The sequence below is a fragment of the Sorex fumeus genome, unplaced genomic scaffold (assembly GCF_029834395.1).
Source record: "Sorex fumeus unplaced genomic scaffold, SorFum_2.1 ptg000030l, whole genome shotgun sequence".
NCBI classification, from domain to species: domain Eukaryota; kingdom Metazoa; phylum Chordata; class Mammalia; order Eulipotyphla; family Soricidae; genus Sorex; species Sorex fumeus.
In genome coordinates, this window is record NW_026606087.1 from 795,335 (window position 1) to 812,226 (window position 16,892).

General features: G+C 42.3%; 1 protein-coding gene across 1 annotated transcript; it reads right to left on the reverse strand.

Annotated features, from left to right (window-relative positions):
* Positions 1 to 4,530: 4,530 nt before the first annotated feature.
* Positions 4,531 to 16,680, reverse strand: CUNH11orf58 (chromosome unknown C11orf58 homolog). The gene is made up of 5 exons (XM_056115862.1): positions 16,469 to 16,680; positions 10,361 to 10,444; positions 8,525 to 8,585; positions 7,506 to 7,615; positions 4,531 to 6,294 (listed from the first exon to the last, which is right to left on the reverse strand). The coding sequence occupies exons 1-5, from the start codon at positions 16,529 to 16,531 to the stop codon at positions 6,064 to 6,066; spliced, it is 549 nt and encodes a 182-aa protein (XP_055971837.1). The 5' UTR covers positions 16,532 to 16,680; the 3' UTR covers positions 4,531 to 6,063.
* Positions 16,681 to 16,892: the final 212 nt, after the last annotated feature.

Consider the following 16,892-nt stretch of genomic DNA (forward strand, 5'->3'; position numbering starts at 1 on the left):
GCCTCTCACAGATCTACCTGGAATTGATTTTTATGGAAAGTAGTGTCAGGTTTCATTTTTCCAGTTTCCCCCTCTTCCTTTTCCATTTGTCTTTTGTGATGACCGGGACTCACATGCTTAGCTCGAGAGGGGTCACCCAATTTGGTAGCTAGTACTTGTAGTTGGGCTGCATTCCTGTCAGTTGCAGCTGCAAATCACTTGGTGACACTGGGAAGCAGAAGAGTTGCAGGGCTCTGTGATGGCACCAGGAATTGATCTGCATCCTTAAACTTGCAAGCCAGATGCCCTAAGCTATTGAGTAATCTTCTGGGGTGCCCATTTTCCCATACTGTTGGGAATAACTGAAGAACTGATCATTTTGTACTTCTTTTCAATGTCACCTTTATTGTCAAGTTTTTTCCTGAGCTCTCTTCCATTGCCTGTTTTACTTTACCCTTCATAATTCTCAGGAATGTGTCTGTTTTCCTAATTCTTCAGTGTCTTGGCTGCCTTTGTACTACCCGTGTAAGTTTTAGAAATTTGCCAATTTAAGCCCTGCACATTCACACACCCTCAGGCAAACTTTTCATTTGAATCTGTCTCCTGCAGAGACCATTTTGCATTGTAAAGAATTTCATCTTTATGATACTGTTAAATCTTCATATATTTAGATCTTTATATTTCTCTTAATAGCAACGGTGAACAAAGTTGCTTTGAACCAACTGTATCACTGAGAGCAGAAGAGGCTAAAATTCAAAAACCCAAAAACCTACTTGAAGGTACTGGAAAGTTACCAAAAAACGTGGAAGTTTATGGATTCTGTGATCCCAGAAAGAGAAAAGGTAGGAAGCAAGAGGCTGTATTTGGAACCAATATTCCCCTCTAGGTGGACTGCCAACTCCAAAAGCTATGGCTGAGGCTGAACTGCTGTTTAGCTATTAGTCTCCAAGCATAAGTCACATCCCACCCTCGCTGCCCATAAAACATGTATGTGCATGTATATGTGATTTGGTGGTAGTGGCAGCGGTGGGGAGGGGGGCGGGTGTCCAGTGCCTAGGTGGTCTGGGTGCCCCTTCCAGTGATGCCAGTCAGGTTGTGGCTTAATGTGAGGATGTTGCAGTGCTGCTCAGGGCCTTTGATGTTCAGGGCCTTCCGGACCTTGTGGTACCTGTGATCGGACTGTCTCTCTCTCCACCCCCCAGCTGCTATTCTTTTGACAGACCTCTACAGTCCTACCCTGTTTGTGAGCAACTTGGGAATCAGCCAAGAGTCAAAATGATACTTTAAGTATGGGAGGCGGGAGTGGGAATGAATGCTGTACAGCAACTGTGTCCATAGTTTTCCTTCTAAATCGCAAGTGTCTGACAGCTCTGAGTGCTGACATCATTTTTTGAGTGTCACTTTTGTCTGATTTCCTTGACTACCGTTTGGAGAAATGTGGGTTGAAGGTGGGTCTCACCTTTGTGCATCCCTTCTCTCAGGCCAAGCAGTGAACTGAAAAATATGTTTTAGGACCGTCAGAATTGACTTGGTAGAAGTTGACAGACTGACTTGGAAGGTCTTATCAGGTTGTGTAGAAGCCAAATTAAAATGGAATGAAGCAGTGAGGAAATACAAACATGTAATATAGAACGGGAGTGTAAATAAATGTTATGAAAAGTAGATGTGTGAAGTGTGGAAGTAGGATTACAGTGTACAGAACTGTATATAGCAAGAACAATTTTTTTCTAAAGATGTGAAATACTGGGGATGGACAGCCTTGCAGGTAAGGTGCTTGCCTTGTATGTGGCTGACTCAGGCTTAAACTCCAACATCCCAAACGGTTCCCTGAGCACTGCCAGGAGTAATTCCTGAGTGCAGAGTCAGAAATAACTCTTGAGCATCACCAAGTGTGGTTCAAATCCAAACAAAAATAATGTGAAATACTTGGGACTTAGAATTCTGAGAGTGACCGAAGGGGATAAATTAAGGTAATGACTAATGACTCAGAAGGTAATCAAAAGCACTAGATTAACAAGATGCAAATCACTAGTACCAGTTATTGAGCACTTGCCAACTATCGATGTGTAAAAGCTTTTCTATCAGTAACCATACAAGGTGGTTACTCTTACTCTCATTATAAAGTTGGTAAGGTAAAAGGTAAAGGTAAAGGCCCTCCCGTTGATCGTGGATTTGCTCGAGCGGGCCCAGTAACGTCTCCATTGGAGACTTTGTTGTTACTGTGTCTGGCATATCGAATACTCTCGGTAGCTTGCCGGACTCTCCGAGAGGGGCGGAGGAATCGAACTCGGGTCGGCCATGTTGGCCGCTTGTAAGGCAAACGCCCTACCGCTGTGCTACTTGGCCAATTACCTACCTAACGCAGAAAGCTTGATTGTAAAATCAGAAAGTGGATTTAAGAGCATCTGCTTAAGCAAATCTCTATGTGAGTTTGAAAGCACATGTTGTGAAGAATGGGTCACAAGTAGAAAATAAAGGTTTTAAACAGTTGAGCAGAATGAAGAACTGACCACAGACAAGCAGTAAGGCCAATGGTACTGAGATTAGTTTTTAGTAAAACTGAGTTTGTGTATGGTCATCTTTCTCCTGAATGTCTATAAGGGATTTGATCTTAGGGTTGGGATTTGCCAGAAAGGTAGGATACTGTGAAGGATTATTTGGAATACTGACAAATAACAGTAAAAAGGACAATGGCTTAATGTGAATATCTGTAAATAAACAAAACTTTTAATGTCTGTAAATAAAGAAACAGAGTTTTTATAGTCAGAGGTGAGATTTTTAGTGATTTTGGAGGGACAATTTGTTGGGTATGCAAAACATCCAGGATGTGGTTGCCTTGGAGCAAATAAAACTTAAGACTCTTTAAGAAGTGCTCAGTGATTCAAACAGAGATGAAATTATTTCTTCAAATTTTACTGAAAAAAATGTGACCTATCTTTCTGTTCTCCAAATACTGTTGAATCAATTACACTGAAAGTTCCTTTAAACTTTCATTTCTCCCAGCTTAAAAAGTATAGAATTAGTCCGTCCTTCACGCCCTACCGAGGTCACCAGTTGCCCCCCACGAGCGGCCCTCCAGCACAGCCACGGCCACAGAAGCACAAGGACTTAATGCAGAACCCAGCAGCTTGGAGCAGAAAAGTGAACGGACTATGCATTGACCCAGGCCATCAAGTCTGCCGGAGGGGAAAGGGTGTTGCCCCATTCGCCCTCTCCTCTCTGGAAAGATGGCGGCCACATGGGAGCCTTGTGGACAGCAGGTATGAGCCGGGGGAGTGGGGGCGACTAAAACCTCATGGGAAGGGGGGCGTTCCGGTCCGTCCTTCATGCCCTACCGAGGTCACCAGTTGCCCCCCACGAGCGGCTCTCCAGCACGGCCATGGCCCCAGAAGCACAAGGACTTAATGCAGAACCCAGCAGCTTGGAGCAGAAAAGTGAATGGACTATGCGTTGATCCAGCCCATCAAGTCTGCCGGAGGGGAAAGGGTGTTGCCCCATTCGCCCTCTCCTCTCTGGAAAGAAAGATGGCGGCCACATGGGAGCCTTGTGGACAGCAGGTATGAGCCGCGAGTGTGGGGGCGACTAAAACCTCATGGGAAGGGGGGCGTTTCGCTCCGCCCTTCACGCCCTACCGAGGCCACCAGTTGCCCCCCACGAGCGGCTCTCCAGCACGGCCACGACTCCAGAACACAGAAACCAATTTCTTAACTATCTGACTTTCAGTAGAAATACTTCCAGGGTCAATAAGTAAAATAGCAGAAATCCAAAACCAACATTTAATTCTTGAACCCAGCTGGAGAAAGCAAATCACTTCACAATGCTTTTTCAGCATGTCTGATTTGGGGGGGGGGGGTAAACTCTAAATAATAGTGGTGAATCTTTTATTGAAACAATCTAATCAAAGCGGATAGAGTGTTAACTAGAATTCATCTGCCTCACAGGGACGGGGAGGGGTGGGGGGTGGGGTTTTATTGGGGTTCTTCATGGGAAAAAATAAGTATTGGTAAAGGGAAATGTGTTTGATATTTGCATGACTGAGACATAAACCTGAAAGCTTTGTAACCTTTCCCACAGTGATTCAATAAATAAAAAAAAAAAAAAAAAAAAAAAAAAGTATAGAATTAAAAGACTTACCTATTAATACAAAGTTCCAGTCTGTGTTCCTGAAACTTCATTAAGTATGCAAATACTTAAAAGAGGTGTATTCCGATGCACAAAAACAATCTGTATTTTGTTTTTAGTAGGAACAAGATGGCACAGCATCTCTTTTACTTTAATGTTTTCCTCCTGATTTGAGAAGGAATAAAAACACCCTCAAAGTGTACACTTCAAAGAGAACCATGTTGTTTAATGTACTGGGACACTAAGCCACAAGGAACAACAGACCTAAATTTACTCCAATATTGAATTATGTTAATGCCCAATAATGTATTAATTGTATGAAAATGTCTCTGTTTGTAAAGATCTCCCAGTGTAGTTATAAGAAGGCTCTTCTATTTTTACATGTAAGAACCAAGACTTATAAACAACTCAGCATATCCAAACAACAAATTGATGAAAATACTCACTTTTTAATACTGGTCTCTCCGACACTCATAAATCAGTCTTGACTTACTGCTTAAATTAGTTGTAATAAGCAACCCTCTAGACGTTTGAAAACCCGTGGCCAAACACATTCGTTGAAGCCTAACTTGTTCAAAACAAGTATTTGTTAAAGGTCATACATACTAACTACTACCCATTGACTCAAATTTTTTTACCCTATGGCTAACACCTATTATTAAATATGACAAAACAGAAGAGTGGAGTGTCTTATATATGAAAAACTTCAATGTAGACTACATAAACCAGGAATTATCTGTTCTAGTTGCTACATTACTAACATTCTAAATTTTTAAATGACAGGAGTAATTCTCTTTAAATCCAACACAGCAAACAGATACTTAAACATCTAGATGTATAAGTATAGTTCAATGAACCAACAGTTTTGACTCAAATCTCTGAACATGTTACTTACAAACATTAAGATTTTGGATGCATTTATTCAGACGTAGGCTCATACGTAATGCAGCCTATGTTAATGTCCTATATAACTATCTGAAACCTAACAGCAATCAAATGATTCTAATCTCACCCTACCAGGAGGAATAACAAAATCAGAAAGCAATACTGTTTTTAATCAGGATAAAATTAGTTTGTTTCAGGTACTTGTTCAAAGGTCTGTTCCTCATTTTAAATTAATGAGGACAAAGGTAGCACAACCAAACATGGGAAACTGCTTTCTCTTTATTTAGGCCTTAGTAAGGTAATTAACTTTGGTCACATATTACCCTAAAAAAAAAAAAATCCAGTTTTACATAGTTCTATAGAGATAGGACCAAATGATCAGAGAAATAATTTCTTCTGTAAAAAACGGCCAATTTTTTTTTCTTCAAAAATCTAACATACAATGTAATTCAAATTATATAAAGACTGCTTGGGCACATAACATTCCAAAAGTATAACTGCCGCAACTTTATCCTAGCAGTTGCAGAAATATTTGCTCTTGTTGCTTTGGTCCAAAAAAGTAGAGCTGAATCAGTAAGAGTACACTAAGTCCCTATTTTTCTCCCCAACATTAATTTAGATTGTATTGGCAGCAGAAATATCCATGATGAATAGTTCTACTATAACAAAATATAATAAGAGAACATTTTCCATGAACACATCACAGTATCAGATAAACTTTTCATAGGACAAAAATATGAAGAAACAAGATAAAACTGCTACCACAAACAAATCTTTTTCCCCAAAACTACACTTGAAGGGGTAAAACATAAGATTAGAGGTTTGATACTAATATGAAAGGAAATTGAGTATTGTATTTATTTCTTATTTTATACAACTCTTACTCTTTACAAAAATGGTTATAGTCATGCCCATAAAAGTGTAACCCATGGCATCTGAAAGCAAACACTCTTTGTAATTATTTAAAAGGGCCTTTTTAAAAATTATAATACAAAGGTCTGTGCTCTATAAGCAGTCCTCCACTGTGCATTATAACAATAAGGCTTACTTTTAATACAAAGACTAAGTGTTTGGAAATTATGAACCACTGGATTTAACAAACATCATTTTATAGTTGCTTTTCGCATCTTTTTTGTTTTTCGGATCTTCAACTTCATCAGGATGCTCAGCGGCTTGAAGCTCCTCAGCGGACTCTTCTTTCTCTGACTCTGAGTCGCTTTCCGAGTCTTCTGGACTGTCAGGATCAGGCGAGTCGTCGTCGTCATCATCATCCCCAGCCACATCGCCTTCTCCATCATGGTCTTCTACCTGACAACACCGATCAACAGGGCCTTCTTAAAGTAAATATAACTACCGTGCTATTGTATCAACACTTTTATTTCTGATTTGGGGGCCACACCTGGCTCTGCACTCAGGAATTATTCTGGCATGCATGGGGGACCATGCGGGATGCCAGGAATCAAACCTGGGTCATCCACATGAATGGCAAGCACCCTACCCATTCTACTATCTCTCTGGCCCCAATTGGTTCTTGTTCATTTGTTGTTTGGGAGCCACATCTGGGTGCTCAGGGGACAATGAGCATTTGAAGGACTGAACTGGGGGTTGACAAGGCAAACACCCTACCTGCTGTACTTACAATCTTTCCAGCCCTAAGTCAACAGTTTTAAGACTGAATTATGATAAATGGCTGCTAAAAAAGAAGACCAAGGGCTTAGGGATCTCAATGTTTCAAATACTGCAATTTAAAAGAATTTAAAAAAAAACTTCTTTAATGAAATCACCATGATTACAGACTCACAAACTTCTGTAATTACGTTTCAGTCATACAATGATTGAGTACCCATCCTTCCACCAGTGCCCATTCTCTACCACCAATGTTCCTAGTATTTCTCCTGCCACCTCCCCTAAAAAGAATCTTTTGATGACTACTTTACCCACCAATAGTTTGAAAACATATTACCATTTTTCTGGAAGAAATTATTTTTTGGGGGGCTCTTTTGCATGGTCATACCCACTGATGCTCAGAAATTACTCCTGGCGGTGCTTGGGAACCATATGGGATGCTGGGGATTGAACCTGGGTTGGCTGTGTGCAAGGCAAATGCCCTGCTGTACTATTGTTCCAGCCCCCGATAAATTTTTTTCCATTTGTTTTTGTGCAACATCTGGTGGTGCTCAAGGCTTACTCCTTGCTCTTTGCTCAGGGATCATTCCTAGTCTGGTTCAGGAAACCATATGTGGTGCCAGAGATTGAACCCAGGTCTGCCACGTGTAAGGCAAGCACAATACCCGTGTATTACCTATTTAGCCCATCAACAATTTCAAATAAAGCAATTCATGGACACATGAAAAACAGTTAACAATATATCACATTATTTTGGAATTAATGGACCAGTAGCTACAATATAAAAAGAGAGAATGTAGGAAAGAATAAAACTCTTTAAACCAGTATTTACATAAAAGAGTTCATCTAAAAATGATCATCGTACATAATGAAAAAAATGCATTAATTACTACCTCACTGAAGCCGAGTCCACAATGCCGTCTGTATCTTCCAGATAATTTACTGTCCATACTTTGTTGATATTGAGATTCCAGTTCTTCATTAATTTTCTTATCTTCTTCCCCTGCAGGTCCAGTGTACTTTGGTTATGTTTCAGTTAAATTAATAAAAATATTTGATTACACAAAAAACAAACCCATAATATAGATGCTATCATATTCAGGGCTGATATCCCTGCAACTAATTTTACTATAAATTTTGTGGATGGGTTTCTATAGCACAGATACCAGTACCTAATAGAATAAGTGAAAGATGTAGTAATACGTACTCCTTTAATACCCAACCGTCTGAACTACAACTCTTCTTTAAGTGAACAAACAGAATAATGTGGCCCTCAACTGCCCCTAGGCTCCTACCCTTGACACCCCTTCCAAGGGTCCCCCAGGGGTTATCGTTCATTTTAGAAAATGCTGCACTAGTTTCAAAAAGAACCAATGCAAATCTGAAATAACAGACACATAAGACATGCCAATATTCTAGAATAATATAAATTCCAGTAACTTAATACTCCCTTCCTCCAACCTACTAACTTTTACCTCCAAATATGTAATTGAGGGGCCATGTGTCAGGCCCAGGGTTGGACCACTGGTGAGCACAAGCCACTCCTTGCCCCTGCTAACCCCAAGTATGAGACCCCCGCTCTGCCCTCTCCCCATCTAGTTTATTATGCCCAGTTAGTAATGTTCAAGTTTGGGGAGAAATTTTCAACTTTGTATCTAATACGCTTAAGCCAATGTAAGATGCTCATACAATGAGCAAACCTGAAATGGCTCAGAGAACTCAAGTTCCTGACACAGGAATCCCCCAGAACAGGTCCTGGAGCACTGCCCAGAGCACTCCTCTCTCCCCACCAAGCCTGCGTAGCTCCCACACCTACACTGTGTGGTCCCAAACACATATATCCCTCCACCCCCACCCTCCTCACCACAATCATTCATTTTTTAAAAGCAACACTGCTTTTATACTTTCTTACCTGTTCTAAAGTGAGATGTTGATTTGTGATCTCCTATAACAAGACGACCAGTATGTTCTTTCTACGGAGGCAGAAAATATATCAGAATTTAAGATAACCCATTTAATTCTTCATGGCTAATATTCAGTTTCATATAGGAAAAAAGTATTGTTTACTAAATGCAATTTTTCAAAGCGACCTAACCAATCATCTGTGAAGACAGAGTAAATAATCTCCTTATAGTAAAACAATGACAAACATTTGCCAAGAATAAAGATACACACTGTTATTAGCCAATTCACACATTCTCAGCTGGGTTTTCTTATAAACAATGAAAAACTCATAGTACCTGGCTAGGATGAGGAAAACATGATCACAAATTAGAAATAAACCGTTTATAAAAAAAAGTTCAAAAGTGGCATGTGAGTATTCAAGGCGCTTGCCCCGCACACAGCCAACCCTTGTTCTATCCCTGAAACTACATTTGGTACCCTGAGCACTGCCAGAACAGGTGACCCAACCACAATACCCATTCTCCAAAATGTCTAAAGATACCATGTATGTTAAACAGCTGACTAACTGGAAGCCAAATTTCTTCTTGTGAAGCCAGATGGTTTTTTATTTAGAAGGTTGTGAAGGGAGAGAAAAAGAGAAGTGTGCATTCAAGATAGAACACAGGCTTCTCCAGAGTGGAAATAGGCACGCAAGGAATCAGACAAGCAAGCGACATACGTGTTCTAGTGAGAACATGGGCTTGAAGAGCAAGTCAGGACGCCAAATTTCTTTTCAAATTGTTCAATCTGTTCCTCTCCCTTCACACAATTTAGTTTTAGTGACAGATCATTGATTATTGGTATCTAAATCCCATACATTTTATTAGGGTGTTGTTCTGAAAAGAGAGGAAGGGAAGTGAAGGGTAAGAGGAGGGGAGAGTAGAGGGGAAGGGGGAGAAAAGAAACTTTTCTTACAAAAAAATAGTCACTTGTATAAAAATGAACTGCCAGGGCTTTTTTTTTCTTTTTTGGGGGTCACACCCAGAAATGCTCAGGGGTTACTCCTGGCTTTGCACTCAAGAATTACTCCTGGGAGTGCTCAGGGGACCATATGGCATGCTGGGGATTGAACCCGGGTCGGCCATGCGCAAGGCAAACGCCCTACCTGCTGTGCTATCACTCTGGCCCTGAACTGCCAGGTTTGAGGAGAGTACAGCAGGTAGGCACTTGCCTCGCAGATGGCAGACCCAGGTTTGACCCTCTATACCCCATATGGTCCAACTCTGTCAGGAGTGATACCTGAGAACAGTGCCAGGGACTACTAAACTCTGAACACTGCTAGGTGTGACTCCCCAAAACAGGGGGGGAAAGGTATCCTTTTGGTATAAGGCCTGGAGAGATTAAAATTTGAAAGACCCACCATCTGGTCCGCCCAAAGCACTTAGTATGGGATCAATGGGCTAACAGATGGCAAATTAACTTTCAAAGCTTTTTTTCTTTCAAAGGATTCTCATCAAATAAATTTTTTTCTTCAGTCTCTAAAAACCTTACTGCTAAGTCACTGATAACCAACAATAAAAGCTTGGATAATTTAAAATAGGCAGGTAACCAATATTTTGTAAAGCTAAAAGTAATCACAGAGAGCTGGCTGTATGGCTGAGTGGTAGAGCACTTGGCCGGCTTGTTAGGCTTGGGGCTTCAATTCCCTGCACCAACTAAATCAACACCACCACCACCCCAAAAGTAATCACTCATGCAGGACAAGAAAACAGGATCCACGTGTATGTGGTCCTTTTCATATTACACAAAATAAGGTATTTTTTTCACACCAAAAGAGAAAAAAAATCTATAGTGTGATGCTTACCTTTCCTGCACCCATGAGTCTCAAGAACTTCTGTTTTCTTTCTTCATTGCCTAAGTCTGCTGCCTCCCAATTGCTCGATCCAAGCTGGAAAAAAATTAAGCCAATTAATTTTGGGGGCAAGCAAAACATTAAAAATCTGTAAAGCCTGCCAGCAATTCTTAAGTTGTGTGCCCCCTCCCCCTTTAACTGTAAGTAGGGCATGTTCTTGCTTTAGTTAGCATACTATTCTTCATTCAAATGATAATATATCCCTTTTGTTAACCTGATCCATTTGATCCATTTGGAGCCAGAGTTCTGGTTCTCAAAAGTTAGCATCTTATCAGAAGCACCGGAGCGCTTGTTCAAACAAACTGCTGGCTACACTCCAGTTTCAGATTTAGTAAATCTGGGTTGGGGCACCAGGATTTAATTTCTAACAAATTCCTAAGTGAAGCTGATGCTTTGATGCGGGGGAACCACAGTTTATGACCTATACCCTAGTGCCTTTTCAAAACCCGGATCCACCTAGTACTTTGAACTCTTAAGGCTGCCACAGTAGATAAAAACTAAAGATTGTGGTGATATATATATATATATATATTTTTTTTTTTAAATAAGAGGGATGGCATTTCTGGGCAACATCCAGTGCTCAGGACTCCTCCTGGAGGTGTGCTTGGGGAACCAGGAAGTGCTGGAATCTAATACAGGCTTGCACAGAGCCCTATGAGCTGTCTCTTCTGCCCTTCAGTGATATTAAAGGACAAAACTAAAATCAGACCCTACTGGATCCAATTTTAGTATATTTTCAAAGCAATTTTAGTTATGATAGTAAGAATGATAGGTTATGGCTTTTATTAACATTTTCCTTAAAAATAAAAACAGGGGGAGGGATTGTGGGCAGAGCAGGTAGGCTTGCATGTGGCTGACCCGAGTTGGATCCCATGACCCCACCAGGAATGATTCCTGAGTGCAGAGCCAGAAATAACCTCTGAGCACTGGTGGGTATTCCACCCCCAACCCCTTGAAAAGGAGAACATTGGAGTGATAGCCCAGCGGGTAGGGCAGCTGCCTTGCACACGGCCAACCGGGGTTCAATTCCTGCATCCCTCTAGAAGAGCCCGGCAAGCTCCCCGTGGCATATTTGATATGCCAAAAACAGCAACAAGTCTCACAACAGAGATGTCACTGGTGCCCACTTGAGCAAATCGATGAACAATGGGAGGGCAGTGCTACAGGAAGTCACTGTCCTTTAATCACTATAATTACCTATGAATCCTTTAAAAATTTTTAAGGAGAGACAATACTGTGGTAGGATGCTTGCTTTACAAGTGGTCAACCTGAGTTCAGGGCTGGAGAGATAGCACAGTGGGTAGGGCGTTCGCCTTACAAGCAGCCAACATGGCCGACCCGAGTTCGATTCCTCCGCCCCTCTCGGAGAGCCCGGCAAGCTACCGAGAGTATTCGATATGCCAGACACAGTAACAACAAAGTCTCCAATGGAGACGTTACTGGGCCCGCTCGAGCAAATCGACGATCAACGGGAGGGCCTTTTTAACCTGAGTTCAACCAGGAGTAAGCCCTGAGCATTGCCATGTATGGCCCCAAAATAAACGTTTTTTTAAAAGAAATACTATAGACTCTTAATGATCCTATTTCCCCCTGCATTTTGAAGACGGTCCTCCCGTTATTCATCAATCTGCTTGAGCGGGCCCAGTAACATCTCCATCATGAGACTTGTTACTGTGTTTGGCATATTGAATACGTCACGGGGAGCTTGCCAGGCTTTGCCGTGCGGGTGAGATACTCTCGGTAGCTTGCCGGGCTCTCCGAGAGGGGCGGAGGAATCGAACTCGGGTCGGCCATGTTGGCTGCGTGCAAGGCAAATGCCCTACCGCTGTGCTATCGCTCCAGCCCATTTTGAAGACATGTTTAAGAATTATTTTATTACCATACCTCCAATTATGCCAAAAAATAATTAAAATAAGAAAAAAAAACCAAGAAGTTGTAGAAGAGTTTTTTCATCCTGTAATCCAAAGTACTCTACCATTTTTCAAGGTGAGATCACTGCTCTGTTGTATTCTTTCAGCTTTCACTGGTCAGTGGGGAATTCAAAATTTTTCATTTCTACCCATATGGCAAATGGGGAAAAAAAACTGACAGAAGTATTTCAATGTCAGTAGATCACATCCCTCAACCTTTTTGCACCTGCAGACCAGCACCTATCCTACATACAAGCAAGCATTTGTAACCAAGGCAGGGGACCAACGGTTTTTAGTCTACACTGTGGATTGGCAGGAGTTGGACTCGTTGAAGACTGCTGTATAGATGAATGAGGTGAATGAATACAAAACAACAGGCAGTACATGCTAAACTAATAATGGTGAAAAATTTATAATAAAAAATATCAGAAAACAAATCTTTGAATATACTACATGATCTCTCCTAACTTCAACCCGAGAATTAATGAGACAGAAGAAATCTGGTACTCTTACCTAGAATAATTCAGCAAAGACCTCATCTTCCAAAAAAGTCCAAGTTACTGTTTCCCAAAGTGGGCAATGCTGCCATGGGAACAATCAAGGTGGGGATGTTTTTCTGTCTTTTTCACTTAAAACTATGCTCAGAGGGGTGCTGAGTAATTTTTTTAATAAGGGGCTCCTGAGACAAATAGGTCTGTAAACATCTAGCCCAGGCCACTGTTTTCCTAAAACAGTGTAGACATTTCATTAAAAAAAAATATATATATATACTATACCAGAAATTTATCTGATATGGTTTGTAAGTGGACAAATGCTGAAAGCAGGTGTGTATGCAAAAATGTTTAGAAGGAATTTAGAAATGAAAACATGCAAGGATTTATCATTCTAATTGAGTTTATAATGTAAAAATGTTTTGCAATTATGAAGCAAAGAAAACTTTACAGCACAAAATTATGAGCAATTGAAGGTTTAAAAATTCTTCAATTATTGTATTTTGATAATTCAAGTGCAAGAACTAGAAACAAGAAGCTCTATTATAGAGTTTAAAACCTGAAATTATATGTTCTAGTTCCACATATGACAACTGATAAGCAGCGATTTTTAGATGCTAATCATTTTGAGAACACATATAATGAAAATCAGTGTGGAAAATAAACTTGTTATGAACAAATTCATTAAAATTAAAAATTGTTTTAACCTCTAACTCTGCAATTTGTGAAGATAAAAAAAATACAATGATGACCATTTTTCATGGGTATATGTAAGTTTAAGTATTTGTGCCAAAGGAACACCCGTTTATTATTCTTCAAAGGGCCAAAGAGATAGTGCAGCAGGTAAGACACCTGCCTTGCATGCAGTCAACCTGAGTTCAATATGTTCCCCCTGAGCCCTCCAGAAGTGGGAAAAAAAAAATCTAAACCACTTGTCCTCTGTGAGTCTGGACCTGGCATTTAACATCTTTTATCTAGAGAGGTTGCTTTAAAAGATTCTTAAGAATTACACGTAAGAATTGTGTAGTGTTTTACGACTTACAAATCACTTATCACATTCTCTTAAGATTCCATTTAATAAGGACACTGAGGCAAAAGAGGCTAAGTGACTCGCTTCAATCCTCTAGCCTTTAGTCCTGTTCTTTCCACATCATACGGTGCACAATCAAATGAGATAGAATATCCAAAAGTAATCTATGAACTAATTATTTTAAAAAGTGTGAAGAATGTTAAAAACAAAGCAATCGTCCAAAGACCAAAATTTGTTGTCTGAAAGTTATTGAAAAGTGAAATATCGTCCTCAATATCTGTACATAGACAATTCTGTCACTTTCAACTTCTTAACCTAATCGCAAGTAACTTGCCAAAGGATGACATTCTCCAAAGCACATGGGGGACAAAATATTTTCTTGGAGGTTCGACATCAGTCACTAAAATTAATCTCTCAGTCCTCCAACTCCCATCAGTACCCCCAAAGAAAGCTTCTATTCTTCATTCCAAGAATCAATGAAACTGTTTTTATTAACTTCATCCTTACTACCCTTTCAGTAGAACTGCAGTGTACCACCTCTCACCAGAATTGTCTAGTCTAGTAACCCTTAGAATTTCCAGCACTGTCAGCGTTTTCCTAGAGTTGGATTCCAAGATTGAACACCTACTTTTAGTATCTTTTAAAAAGTCTGTTATCTTCCTTTAGCTATTGAAGTCAGTGGGCAAAGAAAGTCATTTTTTCATATAAGTGAATGTTCATTGAAGACTACCATGTATTTTAATCTTTCACTATTTTTAGAACACATCTGAAACATATTTACTTGCTGTATCTTAAAAAGGTCTTTTAAAACTAGTTTAAAAATTTTCAATTATGAGCAAAAATTAAAATTTGTCCTAAAGAAACTGACTTAAAAAAAATCACTAGCAAGTAACAGGCAGATCCCTGCACTACACTGCAATATGAAAATCAGCAACTTCATTTTTTAAGTAGTATTTTGAAGGTCCGAATCCTGAGTTGCAACTATAACCACCTCACTCAAGGAGAATACTTGGAGGACTGAAAATGGTCTCAAAAGCCTTTAAAGTCAAAAACAATCTCAGGAGAAACTGTAATAAACCCTGAACTTTAACTTTCTGCTTATGACCTAATACTACTGAAGAGATTTTGGTCAAGCTGATTTTCTTAGTCTAGAATGGTTGCTAGAATGTCAAACTAGTCTTTGACATTCCAGCAACCAATCACCATTAAACAGTGGGAGGAAAAAAAAATGCAACTGCTTTCAAAATGGCACCCATCAAAAAAAAAATTGAAAATTCCGGACAAGTCCAGGATTACCGTATTAACAACAACAACAAAAACAACAAATCATCAAAAAGCCAGTAGTAGGGAGAAACCAGGGGCTTGAATAAATTTCCCCACCCAAGCATTCACACCCAAATATGGATCCATCACTACTCTTCCTGCAGAGCTTCAATCAATGCAAGGGACTATGGAGTCCCTAGCGCCACCACCCTCTGGCGTGGGAGTGTCTTAGCCTCCTATTTGCTGGGACGAGACACAGCTGAACCTTCCGAGGGTTCACAAAAACAAAAAACAAAACAAAACAAAAAAACCCAAAACAAAAACAGTCACGAAAAGACATCGTGACTGAGAACTCCCTCCGACATTCCGAAAGCGGCTCGCGCTTTCATCACGGGGCAGAAAAAAACTGGACGCCGACCCCTTCCTCGTCCTTACAGATGACCTCCCCCAGCACGTGGTCGTGACGTGTCCTCCCGGTCCGGGGGTGTCGGGGAGCCAGTTCCGCGCATCCGGGGTCGTGCCACTGCGCCGGGAGCCCCGGGCCCTCGCATCAGCACCGCCCTCCCGCACGGCCCACTCTCCACCACCCGGCACCGGGCCGCGTGCATCCTGCAACGCGCGCCCGGCTGGTTCAAAGCTTTGCCATTGAAGCAAGTCTGGGGAGTCAGAGGTGGGGGGAGAATGGGAGGGAGATGTCCCGACGCCAACAAAATGGGCTTCCCGGGCCTCCACCGGCCTGGAGATCTCAACATCAGCAGTAGCGTCATCACCATGCGCCACGGCTGCATGACTCCCCGGGTACAATTTTCCGGTTCATTAGGGCTTTTGGCTTCCTCTCACTCTCTCCCTCTCGGGACGGTTTCAGGTTAGCCTTATGATACAGAATAAATCAATCAAGCAATAAAACTCATCGAGGCCGGAAATTCTGTCCGAACTGGCATGACATTGCCACTGGAGCACCGGAAATCTCAAACCAGGGAGGGTTGGGGGTGGGGGAGGCGCTACGGGAGGGATCTGGCTCCCATCCCTATCCCGACTGGAGAGGCCCCACGGCGAAGCCTCAGCAGCCTCCCGAGAGGCAACCAGAATCCCCGGATCAAACTCTTATCAACACGCCTTGACCCACTGCCCACAGCCTCCGCCGCCGACCCTCCCCCGCAGCCGCGACCCCGGCTCCGCGCCCGGCCTGGCTCTCCCCCCCCTCCCCGCCCCTCCCAAGCCGCCTCCACGGCCGGCAATTCCTTTCCTCCCGGACGCACCCGCCGCGGCCCTCGCTCTTCCTCCTCCTCTTCCTCCATCCACCCTCCCAGGCCTACCCCAACCTTCAGTAGGCCTCAACCCTCATTTCTCCGCCTTTGTTATTTACATCATCGTCTGGGGAGGCGGAACGCTTCACCCCGTGCGGATGGGACTCCCTGGCCGCGCTCATCGTTGCGAGGACGATCCCGACGGGAACTGCAGAACCCACTCGCGGCTCTCGTCGCCCGTGAAACCAGCAGCCGGCTCTCTACCACCGGCCCGAGCACCGCCACTCCAGAACGCAGCGCCCCTCCGGGCCTTCTCCGCCACACTCGTCACCGGCGCGGCTGCGCCTCGGCCCCGGAGCACTCTGGGAGTTGTAGTTCTCGCGGGCCGTGCGTGCGAACCTAAACGAAGGAGATGAAAGGGGGGCACTCAGACTACAATTCCCAGGAAGCCCAGCGGCGCGGCTCGCGCGGGGTGGCGGGAGTGTCCTCAGAGGCTCCGCCTCTTTTTACAGCTTAGTGGAGGCGAGCCTCTGCGCGCATGGG